General features: G+C 43.4%; 1 protein-coding gene across 1 annotated transcript; it reads right to left on the reverse strand.

Moving 5' to 3' along the window:
• Positions 1–4874: 4874 nt before the first annotated feature.
• LOC308323579 (uncharacterized protein) lies at positions 4875–8558 on the reverse strand. Its single transcript, XM_080775313.1, has 2 exons — positions 8342–8558; positions 4875–7246 (listed from the first exon to the last, which is right to left on the reverse strand). The coding sequence occupies exons 1-2, from the start codon at positions 8520–8522 to the stop codon at positions 5526–5528; spliced, it is 1902 nt and encodes a 633-aa protein (XP_080631439.1). The 5' UTR covers positions 8523–8558; the 3' UTR covers positions 4875–5525.
• Positions 8559–14431: the final 5873 nt, after the last annotated feature.

The raw sequence follows: 14431 nt of genomic DNA on the forward strand, positions 1-14431 counted from the left end.
CTATATGTCACCTATCTGACATATGATTCCAAATTTTGGCAAGGCTTTGACTTCCATTATAACATGAATGTTAAAACATTTCAAAAAGTATAAAGCATACGTACGTCCAGTGGTTTGCGAAATTAGATCCAGACAGACAGACAGACAGACAGACAGACAGACAGACAGACAGACAGACAGACAGACAGACAGACAGACACAAACAGACTGCTAGCCTCCTACAGAGCCACGTAGTTCCCACATAATATAGTTTCTATAGTGCCTTGCAATGTTTGTAACATTCACACAATGATGGCAGAGGCAACCGTGGCGAGGCACCAAACTGACCATCTGGGGCAGTTAGGGGTTCACATCGTCTTGCCCAAGGACACTTGGACACAATGCCAAGAACAGCCAGAGAATGATCTAGGGACCTTCTGCTTCTAAGATGACCGCTCTACTTCCTGAGCCACTGCTTGTAAATACAGTACACACATGCACGCACACGCATGCACACACACACACACACACACACACACACACACACACACACACACACACACACACACACACACACACACACACACACACACACACACACACACAGATTGTATATGCATGCAAGCATTCGTTGGCACACGGACACCCCAGTAAAGTAGGTCCAATCCCTTTATACCACAGTCTAGCATGCATGGCATTTCAATCAACCAACGGACTTGTTTGGTGCTGTATATAAATTGTATATTTATTATTTAGGAATTTCTGTTCCAACAATGCTTTTGCATTAAAACATACAGTGTGTGTGTGTGTGTGTGTGTGTGTGTGTGTGTGTGTGTGTGTGTGTGTGTGTGTGTGTGTGTGTGTGTGTGTGTGTGTGTGTTTGCATGTGTGTGAGAACAGACTTCATGTGCATGCATGCTCAATGAAAAACACATCTGTGGTTTCTTGACTACTAGAGCGCTTCAAGGCTTGACTACAACAAGCACGCAAGAATAACAAGATCATCTCTCTTCTCACAACATACCAGCGCGCGCGCGCGAGAGAGAGAGAGCAATCACAGTTATGGATCATGGTGCTTTACATTCATGGGCCTTTAACTGCGTAAACATCTCTGGGCTTCGTCAGCGATGGCTGGTGAAGTCAACGCTGGCCTGGGGTTAAATGAGGAAGAGTGTATTTTGAGGTTTTGTGAAAACATAGCTGTGGACTGCTACTACATCATGTGAAATTCTTTGTCAACGGAGGTGATCCAAGCGCATACCACAGCCTTCAACACATACAGTATCTGCTTTATGTCCCCTAACAAAGGAAAATATATAAGTAAAGTCAAATACCTTAATCCAATAGGAACGTGACAGGCTTTTCCAATGAAAACACAGCTTACATGAAGTCAAGTGTCTTTATTTTATAATTCCCCCAAGCCCATCGCGTGCTGCAGCTCTTGTTTCTGACGCTGGTATATGTTATCACATATAGCCTACCAGCACTCCTTTTTCATGTTGCCCCACACCCCTTTGCACTTCCATGAATCAAAGCCATGGTGGTAATCAAGCAAACTGTTCCTTACATTTAGCACGGTTAATGACATCTCAAAATATCTATTGTAGGGGCATGCTGGTAAGCTTACTGGATAGATATTTGTCATATCACAGGTTTACAGGTGTAATTTACTGTGCATGCTCCATCATTTTGTAGTGTTCACTGTTCAGTGAGAAGGGAGGACAGAGGTAGAGTGAGAGCAAATGGGAAGAGTATACTGTAATTAATACAGTACAGTGTATATTACAGTAGGCTACAAATAGCTATATGTGATAGCATCATATGACTGTGTTTACATGTTATTTTGAAACATTAGCATCATTATGCAGATAATGTGATACCATAAGGCTGGGTCAAAACTAGTAGCTGCAGGAACAGTGTTTTGCAGAAAAGCAAACCAAAGACTCATGGTTATGCTTACCACATGATTGCAAAAAGTCCCTGGTTCAATTTTGACCAGAGGCCTGTGAGTCTCCTCCCTACTCCCAGGTGTAAATGTTGCACCATTAATAAAAGTAAGTTATTTGGAGCTGTAAAACAGTGTGCAGGTGTGTGTGTGTGTGTGTGTGTTTGTGTTTTAAGATTTATTTTTGGGCTTTTATGCCTATATTGATAGGACAGTATACTGACAGGAATGGGGAGAGAGATGGGGAGTGAGTGACACGCAGCAAAGGTCATCAGGATCAGGACTCGTACCTGCGACACGCTGTCATATTGGAGCCTAGGGTGCCCGGCTGTGGCCCGGGCCCAGTGTGCAGATGTTCCTCTACTTCCTCGCCTTGATGCCTTGATGTACCTGGCTTAAATTCAGGCACACAATCTTCTTTGTTGAATGCCGACCGTCTCTCAAACCTCAGCTTAGTCTTATGCTCTCCTATCTGAATAAAGCAACAATAAGCCCAGGAAATCATCTTAAAACTTTCATCTCCTGTTAAGGACACCTGCATGCTGTTGACTACATTATCATATTCCACCAAGGAATTCCCGCCATCCTCTGTCTGAAAGTCCAGCAATGTGGCGATGGTGTGAAGATTAAAAGCTTATCCAATTAGCCTCCTGTTAAGACCCGCTGAGCCAATCAGGCTCATCTAAAGAGCATGGTCGCACTGAAGTGCTGCCGACCAGGACCGGATCAGAGGGGGTCACAGAGAAAAGGGAGGGTGCACAGGGTGTTGTGGGACATTAATGTGAGTATGGGCCCTAAGCTTAATCTTCAGTGAACACACTGACTCAAATAGGTCTTCAACAGTATAGTATCAGCGAGAGGAAAGCTTAGATAACTCAAGCATGAATAATATTGACAATGCTCAGAGGGACCCCACACTGTGTTTGTAAGCCTGTGTGGATCACACGGACAGACACACTTAAATCTGTTAGGTCCTGCGAGTCAGTTTGCATAGTTCCATGTGAGAGGTTATTTGTAAATTAATCAGTTAAATTCTATTTCTTAGATCTACTGCACAAACATTGGTGGCTAAAATGGCTTCCGTTGGTGGCATTAGTGCCCTGAAGAGTTTTTTGTTTTGTTTTTTATGAAAGAGAGACCAGTAATCAAAAAACACAATGAGTGCTCAGAGAGTCCTTACTAGGGACTGTCATATCTCAACTCAAACGTCATAATGTAGGAGGATGTGACTCATTGCTCATTGAAACAGACCCAAGATAGGGATGCTATTGTGAGTGAAAGAGCCTGATGCGCTACCAACACCAATTAGGCCTGCTACAATTTGTCTGACATCATTCATAACAAGAGGAGTCATAATTGCACTAAGTTATCTCTGTGGTTTCCTTCATACCAGACTACTACATTGAGGTCACAACTTGAAAAACATTTCCAACCAAAAAGAGGAGAGTTCTTCACTCAGATTCATGTTCACTGATGATTTCCATCAATGGACTGCCCTCTGCAGGACAGAAATGGTGTCGACTTAAAATGGCACAAAAAGGTCTTTCTGGTGGTGTTCAAACAGAGAGGCATGTGTGGACACCCCTCTTAGGCCCAGGGAATTAATCTTAAGCACATGGGTGGCTGTCGAAGCGACATGAATTACGGTTTTGTGTCTTTCATGCTCGTCATATTTCCTCCTGTGATTATGCCAGTCTAAAGGTCAAATGCTGCGTTTTGGTGACAACCCTCTTTCATCGAGGGAACCATAGGTCACATTATGACAGAATTATGACTATTTTTTAAACCTTGGGCTCCGGGTCAAACTGTCATGAATGGGTGTCCCCGTCCGCACAACTGGGTGGTCTTTCGGACTGAATGTGACCTCAATAAAGACCCCTGTACTCCCAGCTCTGAACAGTGGCTGCTCGTGCGTGAACTCTGCTTTTGTTGAGGTGTCAAGGGCCATTGGGTCACTACACATTATGCAAAACACATTACAGCCAATTGAAGCTCTGTGGTTCTTAATTCTATTTAAAGAAATTCAATTAAAATGTTGATATTGTGACAATAATAATCACATTTAAAATTTCTTAGCATGCTTGTCCTGATTGGGAACATCAGGAGACATTGCTAGAGGGGTTTGGGGGTTCCTGCCATGGGTTGAGGGGACTTTTAGGTGGCTCTCTGGTGGCCATTTTCTGCCTTGCAATGGAGGCCAAAGCTGGAAGGAGACAGCTACAGTACCAACCTCCAGAGATGATTATTTCTTATTCACACTCTATGAAACATGTATTTACAGTATCGACTGCAACAGTAGCTGGAAGCTGACAAGCAGCAGCTCAGATTAGCATAGGACGTTGGGAAAAGCAGAAGTTCAATGCGCATAGTCATTATTCATTAGGTTTAATCATGCATGTCCAAAACTGTCACTTTTCAGGAAATGTAAAAAAGTGAGTTTAATGTAATTTAATGTTGTTTAATGCAATCAGATAGGACTTTTCTGTTTGGATGTATGGGCTGTCAAGGCCAGAAAGTAGTTTTTTGTCACTCAGTATTTTTATTTGGCAAGATTGTGACCCATGCTGGCCTGTCGCTGTCCATATTTGGTGGTGCTGACCATCGATTGGGAAGCATAAAAGTATGAGGCACACAAATTCGTTGCACTGCGATTGGTGTGGGGTAGCCTGCTGCCTACACACCTGTCATTGTGTACCCCACGCGTATGTGCTCCCCAAGGATTTTTTTGTTCAGTGCAGCAATCATTTCAGGCCCTCAAAAAATAGGAATAAAAAAAATCCAAAAAGGTAGCACATCCAAAAAAAATATAAATGGCGGACAAAGTACTCTCATTTCCATTTCTTTATTGGCACACACCAAAAAGGAACGCTGGGTTACTGTCATTGTGCTCCATCTTTCCAATCACTTTTATCTGAAAAGAATAATGAATCTAAGTCTAACTCTGCTACTGTACATAAACAGGAACATTGTGACAAGAGGTAAATGAAAACATTGAATTCTACAATGGCATTGATTTTCCAAAAGTGTCATACATGTCTCTTTAAAAGCAAAGTTGAGTCTTTGACAACTTGATAATCAAGCCTACCATGTCATGTTTATGACAGGTGTCAAGCCTAGTGTGTTACCATCATAGCCATTAGCCAGGCAAGTATCTATCATACTTTTGTGACGCAGTAACTAAAAGCAACCACCCGGTGTCCTCATTCATCCAGTGTTTTTGTTTAAAGGCGTAGTGAAATAAAAGATATGTTTTTCACACTTTAAGACCATATATGTGGTCATCATATGAGCATACCTAACAATCTGTAACTGTTGCACTTTAGCGTGTAATCACTAAAATATTTGCTGCCTGCAGCTGGTGCAAGGATATGGCTTCTCCCCAATGTGGATCCTGAGGTGTCTTGGTGTACACTGAAGGATTTAACACACACTACTTCAGCAGAAAGCTTTCTCTCCTGTGTGGGTCCTCATGTGAAATTGCCAATTTCAAATTTGTTTCACAATAAATTCCACAAACCTTTGTTGTCCTGAGTTTGCAGGTGAACCTTCAAGCTTTCCTCTGACTCCAATTGTTTCCCCATGTTCGTCACCTGCTGTACAGTCATTCACCTGCTGCATTATCATCCCTACCCTCAACTGCCTGAGTGGTTACAGCAAGTGTATTTTCTTGAATGCAGCATTTGTGTCGTTTTAAATAAGAGTAATCACTGTAGAATTTGTTGCAGGTGGTGCAAGAGTATGGCTTCTCGCCAGAGTGGATCCTGAGGTGTTTTTTCACATGTTGGCGCGTTCTAAAGAATTTACCACACACGCTGCAGCTGAACGGTTTCTCTCCTGTGTGGCTTCTCATGTGAGTTTCCAGATGAGAGTTTTTCATAAAACACTTGCCACAAATTCCACAAACCTTTCTGTAATACTTCTTGTGAGTTTTCAGATGAAGCTTCAAGCTTTCTGTTGAGCCAGTGGTTACAGCAAGTGTTTTGTCTTGTAAACACTTGTGATGTTTTGAATAAGTGTAATCACTGAAGCGTTTGTTGCAGGTGGAGCAGGAGTATGGCTTCTCTCCAGTGTGGACCCTGAGGTGTCTTTTCATATTTTGCCGATGGCTGAAGGATTTACCACACACGCTGCAGCAGAACGGTTTCTCTCCTGTGTGGGTCCTCATGTGTGTTTCCAGATCTGAGCTCTGAATGCCACAAATTTCACAAATTTTGTTGCTGTTCCTGTGAGTTTGCAGATGAAGCTTCAAGCTTTCCTCTGACTCAAATTGTGTCCCGCAAACCCCACAGAGGTCCTCAGTGTGAGTTTTAGTGTGATTCACAAGAGACACCATGGAGTGAAACTCGGCCCCACACACTTTACACATGTTCTCTAACTGTTGCTTGTTCGTCACCTGTGCTGTACTGTCCTTCACCTCTGCTCTACCATCCCCATCTTCAACAGCAGGAGTGGTTACAGCAGGTGTTTTGTCTTGTAAACACTTGTGACGTTTTAATGTAGTGTGATCACTGTAGCATTTGTTGCAGGTGTTGCAGGAGTATGGCTTCTCCCCAGTGTGGACCCTGAGGTGTCTTGTCATATTGTGGCGACAGTTGAAGGATTTACCACATTCATTGCAAGTGAACGGTTTCTCTCCTGTGTGGCTCCTCATGTGCGTCTCCAAATCGCGAGAACTGCCAAAGCATTTCTCACAGACATTGCAAACTCTTGCTTTAAAATTCTTGTGAGTTTTCAGGTGAAGTTTAAAAACCTCCTCAGTCTCAAAGTGCCTCCCACACAGCCCGCAGACATCTTTTGGGTGAATTTTCAGATGATTCAACAATGAGGCCTTGTGGTAAAAGGATTTCCCACACACTTTACAAATGCAGGAGTTTAGCTTTTTCTTCATCTGTGGTGTCTTTAAAGTTAGTGTGCGATGCCTCAACTCTTCAGTTCTGTCACTGTTTCCATCTTGAAAAGCTTCACTGTCACTGTCTGTGTCTTGAGTAGCATCGCTCAGCCTCCAGTCCGTGTCATTGTCAGCCTCAGAGAATCCGGGAGATGGGACCTCTTCATCATTCTGAAGCTCTGCTGAAGTGGCAGGTGGAGGTTCTTCCTCTTCTTTAGATATTCCATGTTCATTTTTCTCACACTGAGTAGTGAATGGCCCTGGGTCATAGGTGGTGTCATCCTCTGGTCTTCTGTCCTGGCTGCTGCTCAAAGGCACTTTGTGGCTCCTCTCAGTCTGCAGGGACTCAGGGTTCTTCTGTCTCGGACTGCAATTCCACTCCTGCTCATTGAGGAGATCCTCCTCCCAAACAGAGAGGTTGAGCTGTGCTTCCTCTGAGGAGCAGAAAAGGAGAAGAGAACATTCAGCAATCATGCGTGCGTGCATACTAACAGACAGATATTAATTTAGAAACCACATACCTCCTCAGAGCAAATCACACTCAAGGCCAGGTTTGAAATACTGCTAGTTATATATATTTTGTTTTTATTAATGTAACAACAATGGCTTTGATTTCAGCATGCATGCTAACTTTCCAGGAAGAGAAATGCTGTAGTTTCTATTAGCATTTGTGCTTCCCTGGTCAATTGGTGATGACGTTTGTGTTGATCAGAGGAAGTTTTGATAAATGAAGTCCAGCTGTCATTCCATTTATGCCGCGCATGTTTCATTTCTATACAATGGGAAGTCAACAAGGAATTTCACAAAAAGTGTTTCGTACACGTTTCCGTTGTCTCCTATAGCTGTGTTACCGGTATGCATCTTTGAAACATCTCACCAACACTCAAGCGGCGCCGCCGCTCTCCGTGAACAGTAAATCTGCATCGCATGGAGGGCGGAATAAGCTGTCAGGGACCCTAGGGTAGCACGTCCAAAATTCAGAAAAGCTAACCAAGGGTGCCGAAAGGGGCTAGGTTCTAGCAGTGGTTCTGAATCTCAACCAACCCTTTTATTTTCATGGACCCCCAGTTTGACAGGCTTTAGTCTACGGACCTCCATTCAATGGCATTTCTATCTCTGAGACCCCAATTTATATTGTAAAATCAATGTTAATTTAACTAATTTGGTTCCATTTGTACACTCTCAGAGTTACAGAACCATAAGGGTCCATTTGGTTCCAAACTATCATTTAGCTGGGGACCCCCTGGAACTCCCTTAAGGACCCCACTTTGAGAACCACTGCTATAGTGTACATGATCAGCTAAGCTGATGAAAATGCAGCACACTGCACACCACTGGTGAGAAGGTTGAGAGCAGTTTAATTAAAGGCTGGTGCCAGCTGGCGCGCGCGCGCGCACACACACACACACACACACACAGCACAAGCTCTGAGCTAAGCACAGCACTAGAGTTATGGTAGCCTCGCCCTCGTGGAGTCGTGGAAGACTTTTTGATCTGTGGTTTAACATGCTACATCATCCAACACATACCTGATATTGCAAGCCTGTTTAACTTGATCTGTGGTTTTATAAGCGCAAAATTGCCATCGACTCCGAGCATCTTGCACTCCTCGTAGCCTGCGATTGTCTTTTCAACAGCTTCCAAGATCTCTTCAGCAGCCGCAGACAGAAACTGCTTCACAAGCAGCCGAAGACCTTGCATTTTACTCATCTTGGTATGTAGTTAAAGGCTCTGCCTCTGATCACACTGATTCTCTCTGATCATAAACACTTCTGACGATGTAAAACTACGCCGCTCCAGCAGAAAAATGGCTATGTCGTCTTCTTCGGGGTTTTACATCTATTCTGTTGGAGTTGGTATCCGCGTCGCATTATCGCCACCCTTTGGTGTATATCTGCGTTACATAGCAAACACAACGCACAAGCAGCCAGCTCGAGTCCCATCGAGCTGGCTGAACTCGCCAGTTAAATTGTTTTGATTATTGTTAGAAGATAAACATGGCATTGGCAGATATGATTTTTTCTGGCAATATAGGCCTATCAACTATTATGGAATATAACACATTGTATCTCAGTATCTGTGTCCGAGAAATCACTGTCATTGTTACCCATTACAAAACACCTCTCAAGGAGGTGTCATTTCCAAATCACATGACCTGCTCCACAAGAGTCCACATGATGTCTTAACTCTGGGAAGAGAGACTGGGAAGACTCGTTCTTTCATAATTATTTAACACTAGAGCCGTGCCCGTTGGGCACTGGCCTACTTGGAAATGCATGCTTTTCCAAATGCTTTTATGCCAATATATGGAGTTCTATATCAGGCAAGGCATGCCCAATATATGGAGTCTATGCAGATGTCAGAACACATTGTGAATTGTGATATCAGAACAGGCCAGTTCAATATATGGAAATCTAGGGGTGATCAGGTGTGGGCCCTTTCCTGCAGAGCCTCTAGAGTGGTGCCCATTGGGCTCTGACCTACTTGGAATGATGCAAGTTGCAAATGAATGACCCTGTCCTTTTTATGCACATGGAGTTCTTTGTCAGGCATGCCCAAATATGGAGTCTATGCAGATGTCAGATTTCAGAATGATCAGAACAGGACAGCTCCATGGAGATCAGGTACAGGCCTTTGGTGGCAGTTCTGGACAACCGTGGGTCAGACCGACTCGACACCGGGCACTGCACCCCCTGGGGGTGTGGAACGCGAGTATCGAATCCATTCGAATTTGTTCTCGAGTTATGTGGATTTCAGACGTACACACACACACACACACACACACACACACACACACACACACACACACACACAGTCACAGATTTGGTGCATTTATAGTTTATGAAGTAGTGTGTGGATTTATCACATGTCAACAGTATTACTACAATATTGTAATAAATAAAGAGACATGCCTCTAGTAGAATGAGCCCTCAGACCCTCTGGGGGCTGTACTCCTCTCTTGGCGTATGCCAACTGTATGGCTTCCACAATCCATTGCGAAAGTCTTACCTTTGTCATGCAGTTTCAATGCCCTCCTGCCCTCAATTCAGCCTCCTGTCAAGGAGAACGGAGGCGGATGGAACACCGCTAGGTCAACCGGAGGACACACATATTCTTAGGCACAAAAGCCAGGTTCGACCTAATTGACACACTGGAGTTGTTCCCACTAAATCTCATGTAGTACGGGCTGTCACTAGCACGCTTTGCAGTTGTCAGGGCAACCAACAGAGCGGTCTTAAGCCAGAGAAACTTCAGGTCCACCTTCTCAAGTGACTCAAAGGGATCCTGCGATAGGGCATCCAGTACCCATATCAGATCCCACAACGGGACCAGAGACCTGGAAACCGGACAGGCACGCTTGACGCCTCTCTTGAACTGGCGAACCAGCAGGTGTTCTCCCACTGTCTTGCCATTTATGCCGACGTGGTATGCAGAAATGGCTGCCAAGTTGACCTTAACGGAAGAGAGGCCTAGGCCTCTATCCAGGATCTCCTGTAGGAAGGTCAGAATGTGCACCACCGATGCCTGGAACGGAACCACCTGTGCAGGTCGAGTACCAACGTTCAAGCACGTTCCAAGCCATGCTGTACCGTTGTCTATAGTCGACATGGCCCTGCACTCAGAATCATAGCGACGACATTCGGGGACAGGTCCTCGGCCTTCAGGTTCGACCCCTCACGGGCCAGACCCAGAGGTCCAGGTCCTGTAGATGTGGATGGAAGATCTTGCGCCCTGCCTGCGTGAGCAGGTCCCTCCATAGGGGGAGCCGCCAAGTCTCCACAGGGAGAAAAGGAGTCGACAGTCCTTGTTCTCCTCGGGCGTCCCAAACCTGTCCCATATCTGGGCCTCCACCTCTGCATGTAAGGACCAGCTGTGATAATGGAGTGCACCCCTTCCCCTGTGTTAAAGAGGTGCACTTATAACCCAGTGTCCATATTCTGGTGGGCTCATTAGCCAAAAATAGCAGATCTACAAGCTCACAATGCGACACATTGTGAGCTTGTAGATCGGCTATTGTTGGAGATCTGGTGTAGACTGGAAAAGTGGTCAAAGTACAGTTGTAACTCAAACTCAAGTCCAGTTACAGAGGTTTAAGTGGTTAAAAACCCTGTCAGTGTTATGTCTATTACAATTGTCACCAGTAGGTGGAGACACAGAACTATCAACAAAATATTACTGTGGATGTGAAGCCTTTTTCTCATCCATCACAAAAGCAAGAATTAAGCACATATACTCTGTTCTTCTGTTTTGTATTGGTTGTTGCCATGGATAATGCTACCTTTTTCTTCTTTTTTTCTTCAACATGCTATGGTAATAACATCCAAGTGTGGCATGCAGAGAAAGCTCCAGAGAAATGTTTTGGATCACTTTGATCCAATAACACAATGTGCAAAGCTGTTTCTGTAGACTGGAATTTATTATGTGTTCCTCTATAAAAACATCAACCTCACACTCTTGCAAAGCTATTCTGTGTAAAATCCTTTCTGCACTGCTCTCTAAACATTGAATTTTCTGACTCCCACTGTTCATTTACTACGACTGACCCCATGTTACATCGCTTTGGAGTTAATACGCTTGTAATTACAACTTCCTCTTCGTGCATATTGTGCCACATACTGTATATATTATTGCTGCATTTGTTTGCAGCCTGGCATGGTGGAAGAAAAACATATACAGTAGGAGCTCACTCCTGAGATGGGGCCAGCTAATGCTGACTGTGCACAACACCCACGTTTACAGACACATGAGAGAACAGTACATTGGGGCAGTGGTGGCAATTTAAGCCCACCTGGACAGATTACAGTCATATGTCATATACACAAAACATCTAATATTAGACACATCAATGCAGGTTTACTATTATGCATACCATACAATTATTAGACAGATGGCTACATCAATGTGTGAGTGTTTGGAAACCAAGTTTGTTCCTATCCGTTACCTGACTGTGCCCTGCATGTGTCTATGTTTAGCTCCATACTCTAGGCTGATTACTATCTACTGATCTAGTTGCAGTGATAGGAAAAAAAATAGGACATTATCAGAAATAGAACAGTTGCCTGGACTCCACACTACAGTCTCTGGAGGGACTTGTGGAGTGCTGTGTCGGTTTGGTTTCCTCGTGTCTGTTCTCTGTCTAGGTTGCCTGTCTGGGAGATCCTGCACTCACAGTGTTCCTGGAATTCACAAAGGGTGCATAAGGCCCCCTGACAAAATGTCAGACGCACTACAATCAAGAGCAGTGACAAGGATTGTTTTAACGCCAACTCTGACAAGGGACCTCTGCTGTAAGCCAGCTGGTTTCTCTCGCCCACTCAAGCCCTTCTGTTTCCTTTCCGCCCAAGCTGCCTCTGCCACACTGAAATGGCTAAATCAATTTAAGGTTTGAAAAAGACTAAACAACAATGAAAATGTATAAACTTTGATCATAAACAATCATCCTTGGTACTTGGCATCTTATTTAGTTGGGCTGTAAAGTATATACATGAAGCTGTATTGATTTCCTGTCAAGGCATTTAATTCCTTTTCCCTGTGTGTCCGTGTATAGGCGTTTAGCGAGGAATCATTATCAGCTGGTACTGTTCACCACACGGATGCCAGGCGGTGTAGAAGTAGTATCTGTTGTCCCCCCTGACAAATACTGAGTCAACATCATAGGACAGTCAGAAAGAGATTTAAACCTCACCACTAATCACTGTTAGTTTACTTAGTTACAAATGAAAAACTCAAGGTTTCTCATTATCGCATGCTACCCCGGCTTTGCATGTTGATGGGACATTATGATCTCTGACACCAAGCAGTGCGTGCACACTGCACACGCGTATATGCATAATGTATGTGTGTCACCCACCATGTCCACCATGCCTCAGTCTGGTCATATTTTGTAATGTGATGTAATAGCAGGGGCAGTACATTGCGTTGTAGTAGTCTCATGTGAGGAAGCATTTGTTCCTGGAGCTGCAGACGGCACAGTCATGACTCCAGCGACCAGATGGTCTCTGTTGCTCACTAAATCTTGGAAGATGACAATCCCTTCGTACAGAAGAGCCTCACTGGCAACTTACAGTCCCATTTATAGACATAACTTTACTTACATCACCAGCAGGCCAGGAACACACACACACACACACACACACACACACACACAGTGCAGGGGTGGCAGCTATGATGCTGTAATTCTCTGAACAGTATTACTCTCAAAACAATGCACCATCCTTGGTCTTCATTCTGTCATGAAGTACGTAACATAGAAAAGCTATGCAGTATCTAGGCATAGGAAATAGGACTTTCTGCTGGCTCTTTACTATGCATTGTCTATGTGCTTCCTTTTTCACACTGAGTGGAGAGATCAATTGCACAGGATATGAAATCTACATGCATCCTCTCTGTCTGTGCTGTGTCGGTAATTGACTTTGTAACTTGTGAGAGAGAAATAGAAAGGCACCTGCATTTGTGAAGGGAAGTGTGGTATTGCTGCTCTAAAAATAACTTCAAATAACAGTTGCAATGGAGGCCAAAGCTGGAAGGAGATAGCTACAGTACCAACCCCAGAGATGATTATTGCTTATTCACACTCTCTGAAACATGTATTTACAGTACTGACTGCAACAGTAGCTGGAAGCTGACAGCAGCAGCTCAGATTAGCATAGGACTGCTGGGGAAAGAAGAAGTCCATTTGTTTGCATATAGTAGCATTGTAAATCTGCAGAAAGTGTTATCATGCATGTCAAAACTGTCCCATTTTCAGGAAATGTAAAACATTATCTGGAGTCCTGGACCCAATATACGTAGTTAATACTTTTCATCTGTTAAATGAGGTTATATAAAGTAATTTATTTTACTGTATTATTATTATTATTATTATTATTATTATTATATTACAATTTTTGCTACTTGTCAGTGCACTGTCATATACAATGAAGCATAAAATAGGGCTTAAATGGTTAAAGCAAGTGGGCATTATTTATCAAAGACAACCCATAGAAATATTAAATATGGAGATACAAGGTTTCTGCCCGGCAGCAATGATTCAAAATTAATTTGCATTGACAAGAAAGCCTATTGGCCATTGCCTGCAACCGCCTGCATAATCCTGGTCTAGGAAATAATGAGCTTTTGTGTTTGGGGTGCTGATGGATGGATTTTTACACATTGTTGTTGTCGGCAGTTTAATGAGTGTTCTTTATAACTATGGTTATTTTACAATGTTGTAAAACATGTTTATCGCACATGAAGCCATGTAATGGTTCGTTCTCTCTTACTGTATGTGTTTGTTTGAGACGGGCTGTTTACTGATAAATCTATGATGACTGCTACATATTAGAACTACAAGTTTCTCTCTGTGTCCATAGATGACAAGGCCATCACATTCTGTAGCAGAGACGGAGGAGACCATTTGTAAGTGATAATGCCTTTACTAAACTATTCTCTGTGCAATTCTCGTTGTTAACTTAACTCTGAGAGTGTATGAATTGAACCAAATTGACCCAGGCCATAAGTTCAATTTATTTATTTACAGCATATAGGTCTCAGTCTATAATAATGTTTATCTCTCATATCATTCAACAAGCCATTTTTTGTGAGAATGCCAAAAAGATTTCAATGGCAGATACACACAC

This window comes from Protomyctophum bolini (genome assembly GCF_963924005.1).
Source record: "Protomyctophum bolini genome assembly, chromosome: 11".
Lineage (NCBI taxonomy): Eukaryota > Metazoa > Chordata > Actinopteri > Myctophiformes > Myctophidae > Protomyctophum > Protomyctophum bolini.

What these genes read in the sequence shown, in the direction of transcription:
- LOC308323579 (XM_080775313.1), bottom strand. Translation starts at nt 8,522, where the DNA reads ATGAGTAAAATGCAAGGTCTTCGGCTGCTTGTGAAGCAGTTTCTGTCT. An exon ending in AAACAGGCTTGCAATATCAG is followed by an intron (nt 7,247 to 8,341) that starts GTATGTGTTGGA and finishes TCTGCTCCTCAG; the next exon opens with AGGAAGCACAGCTCAACCTC.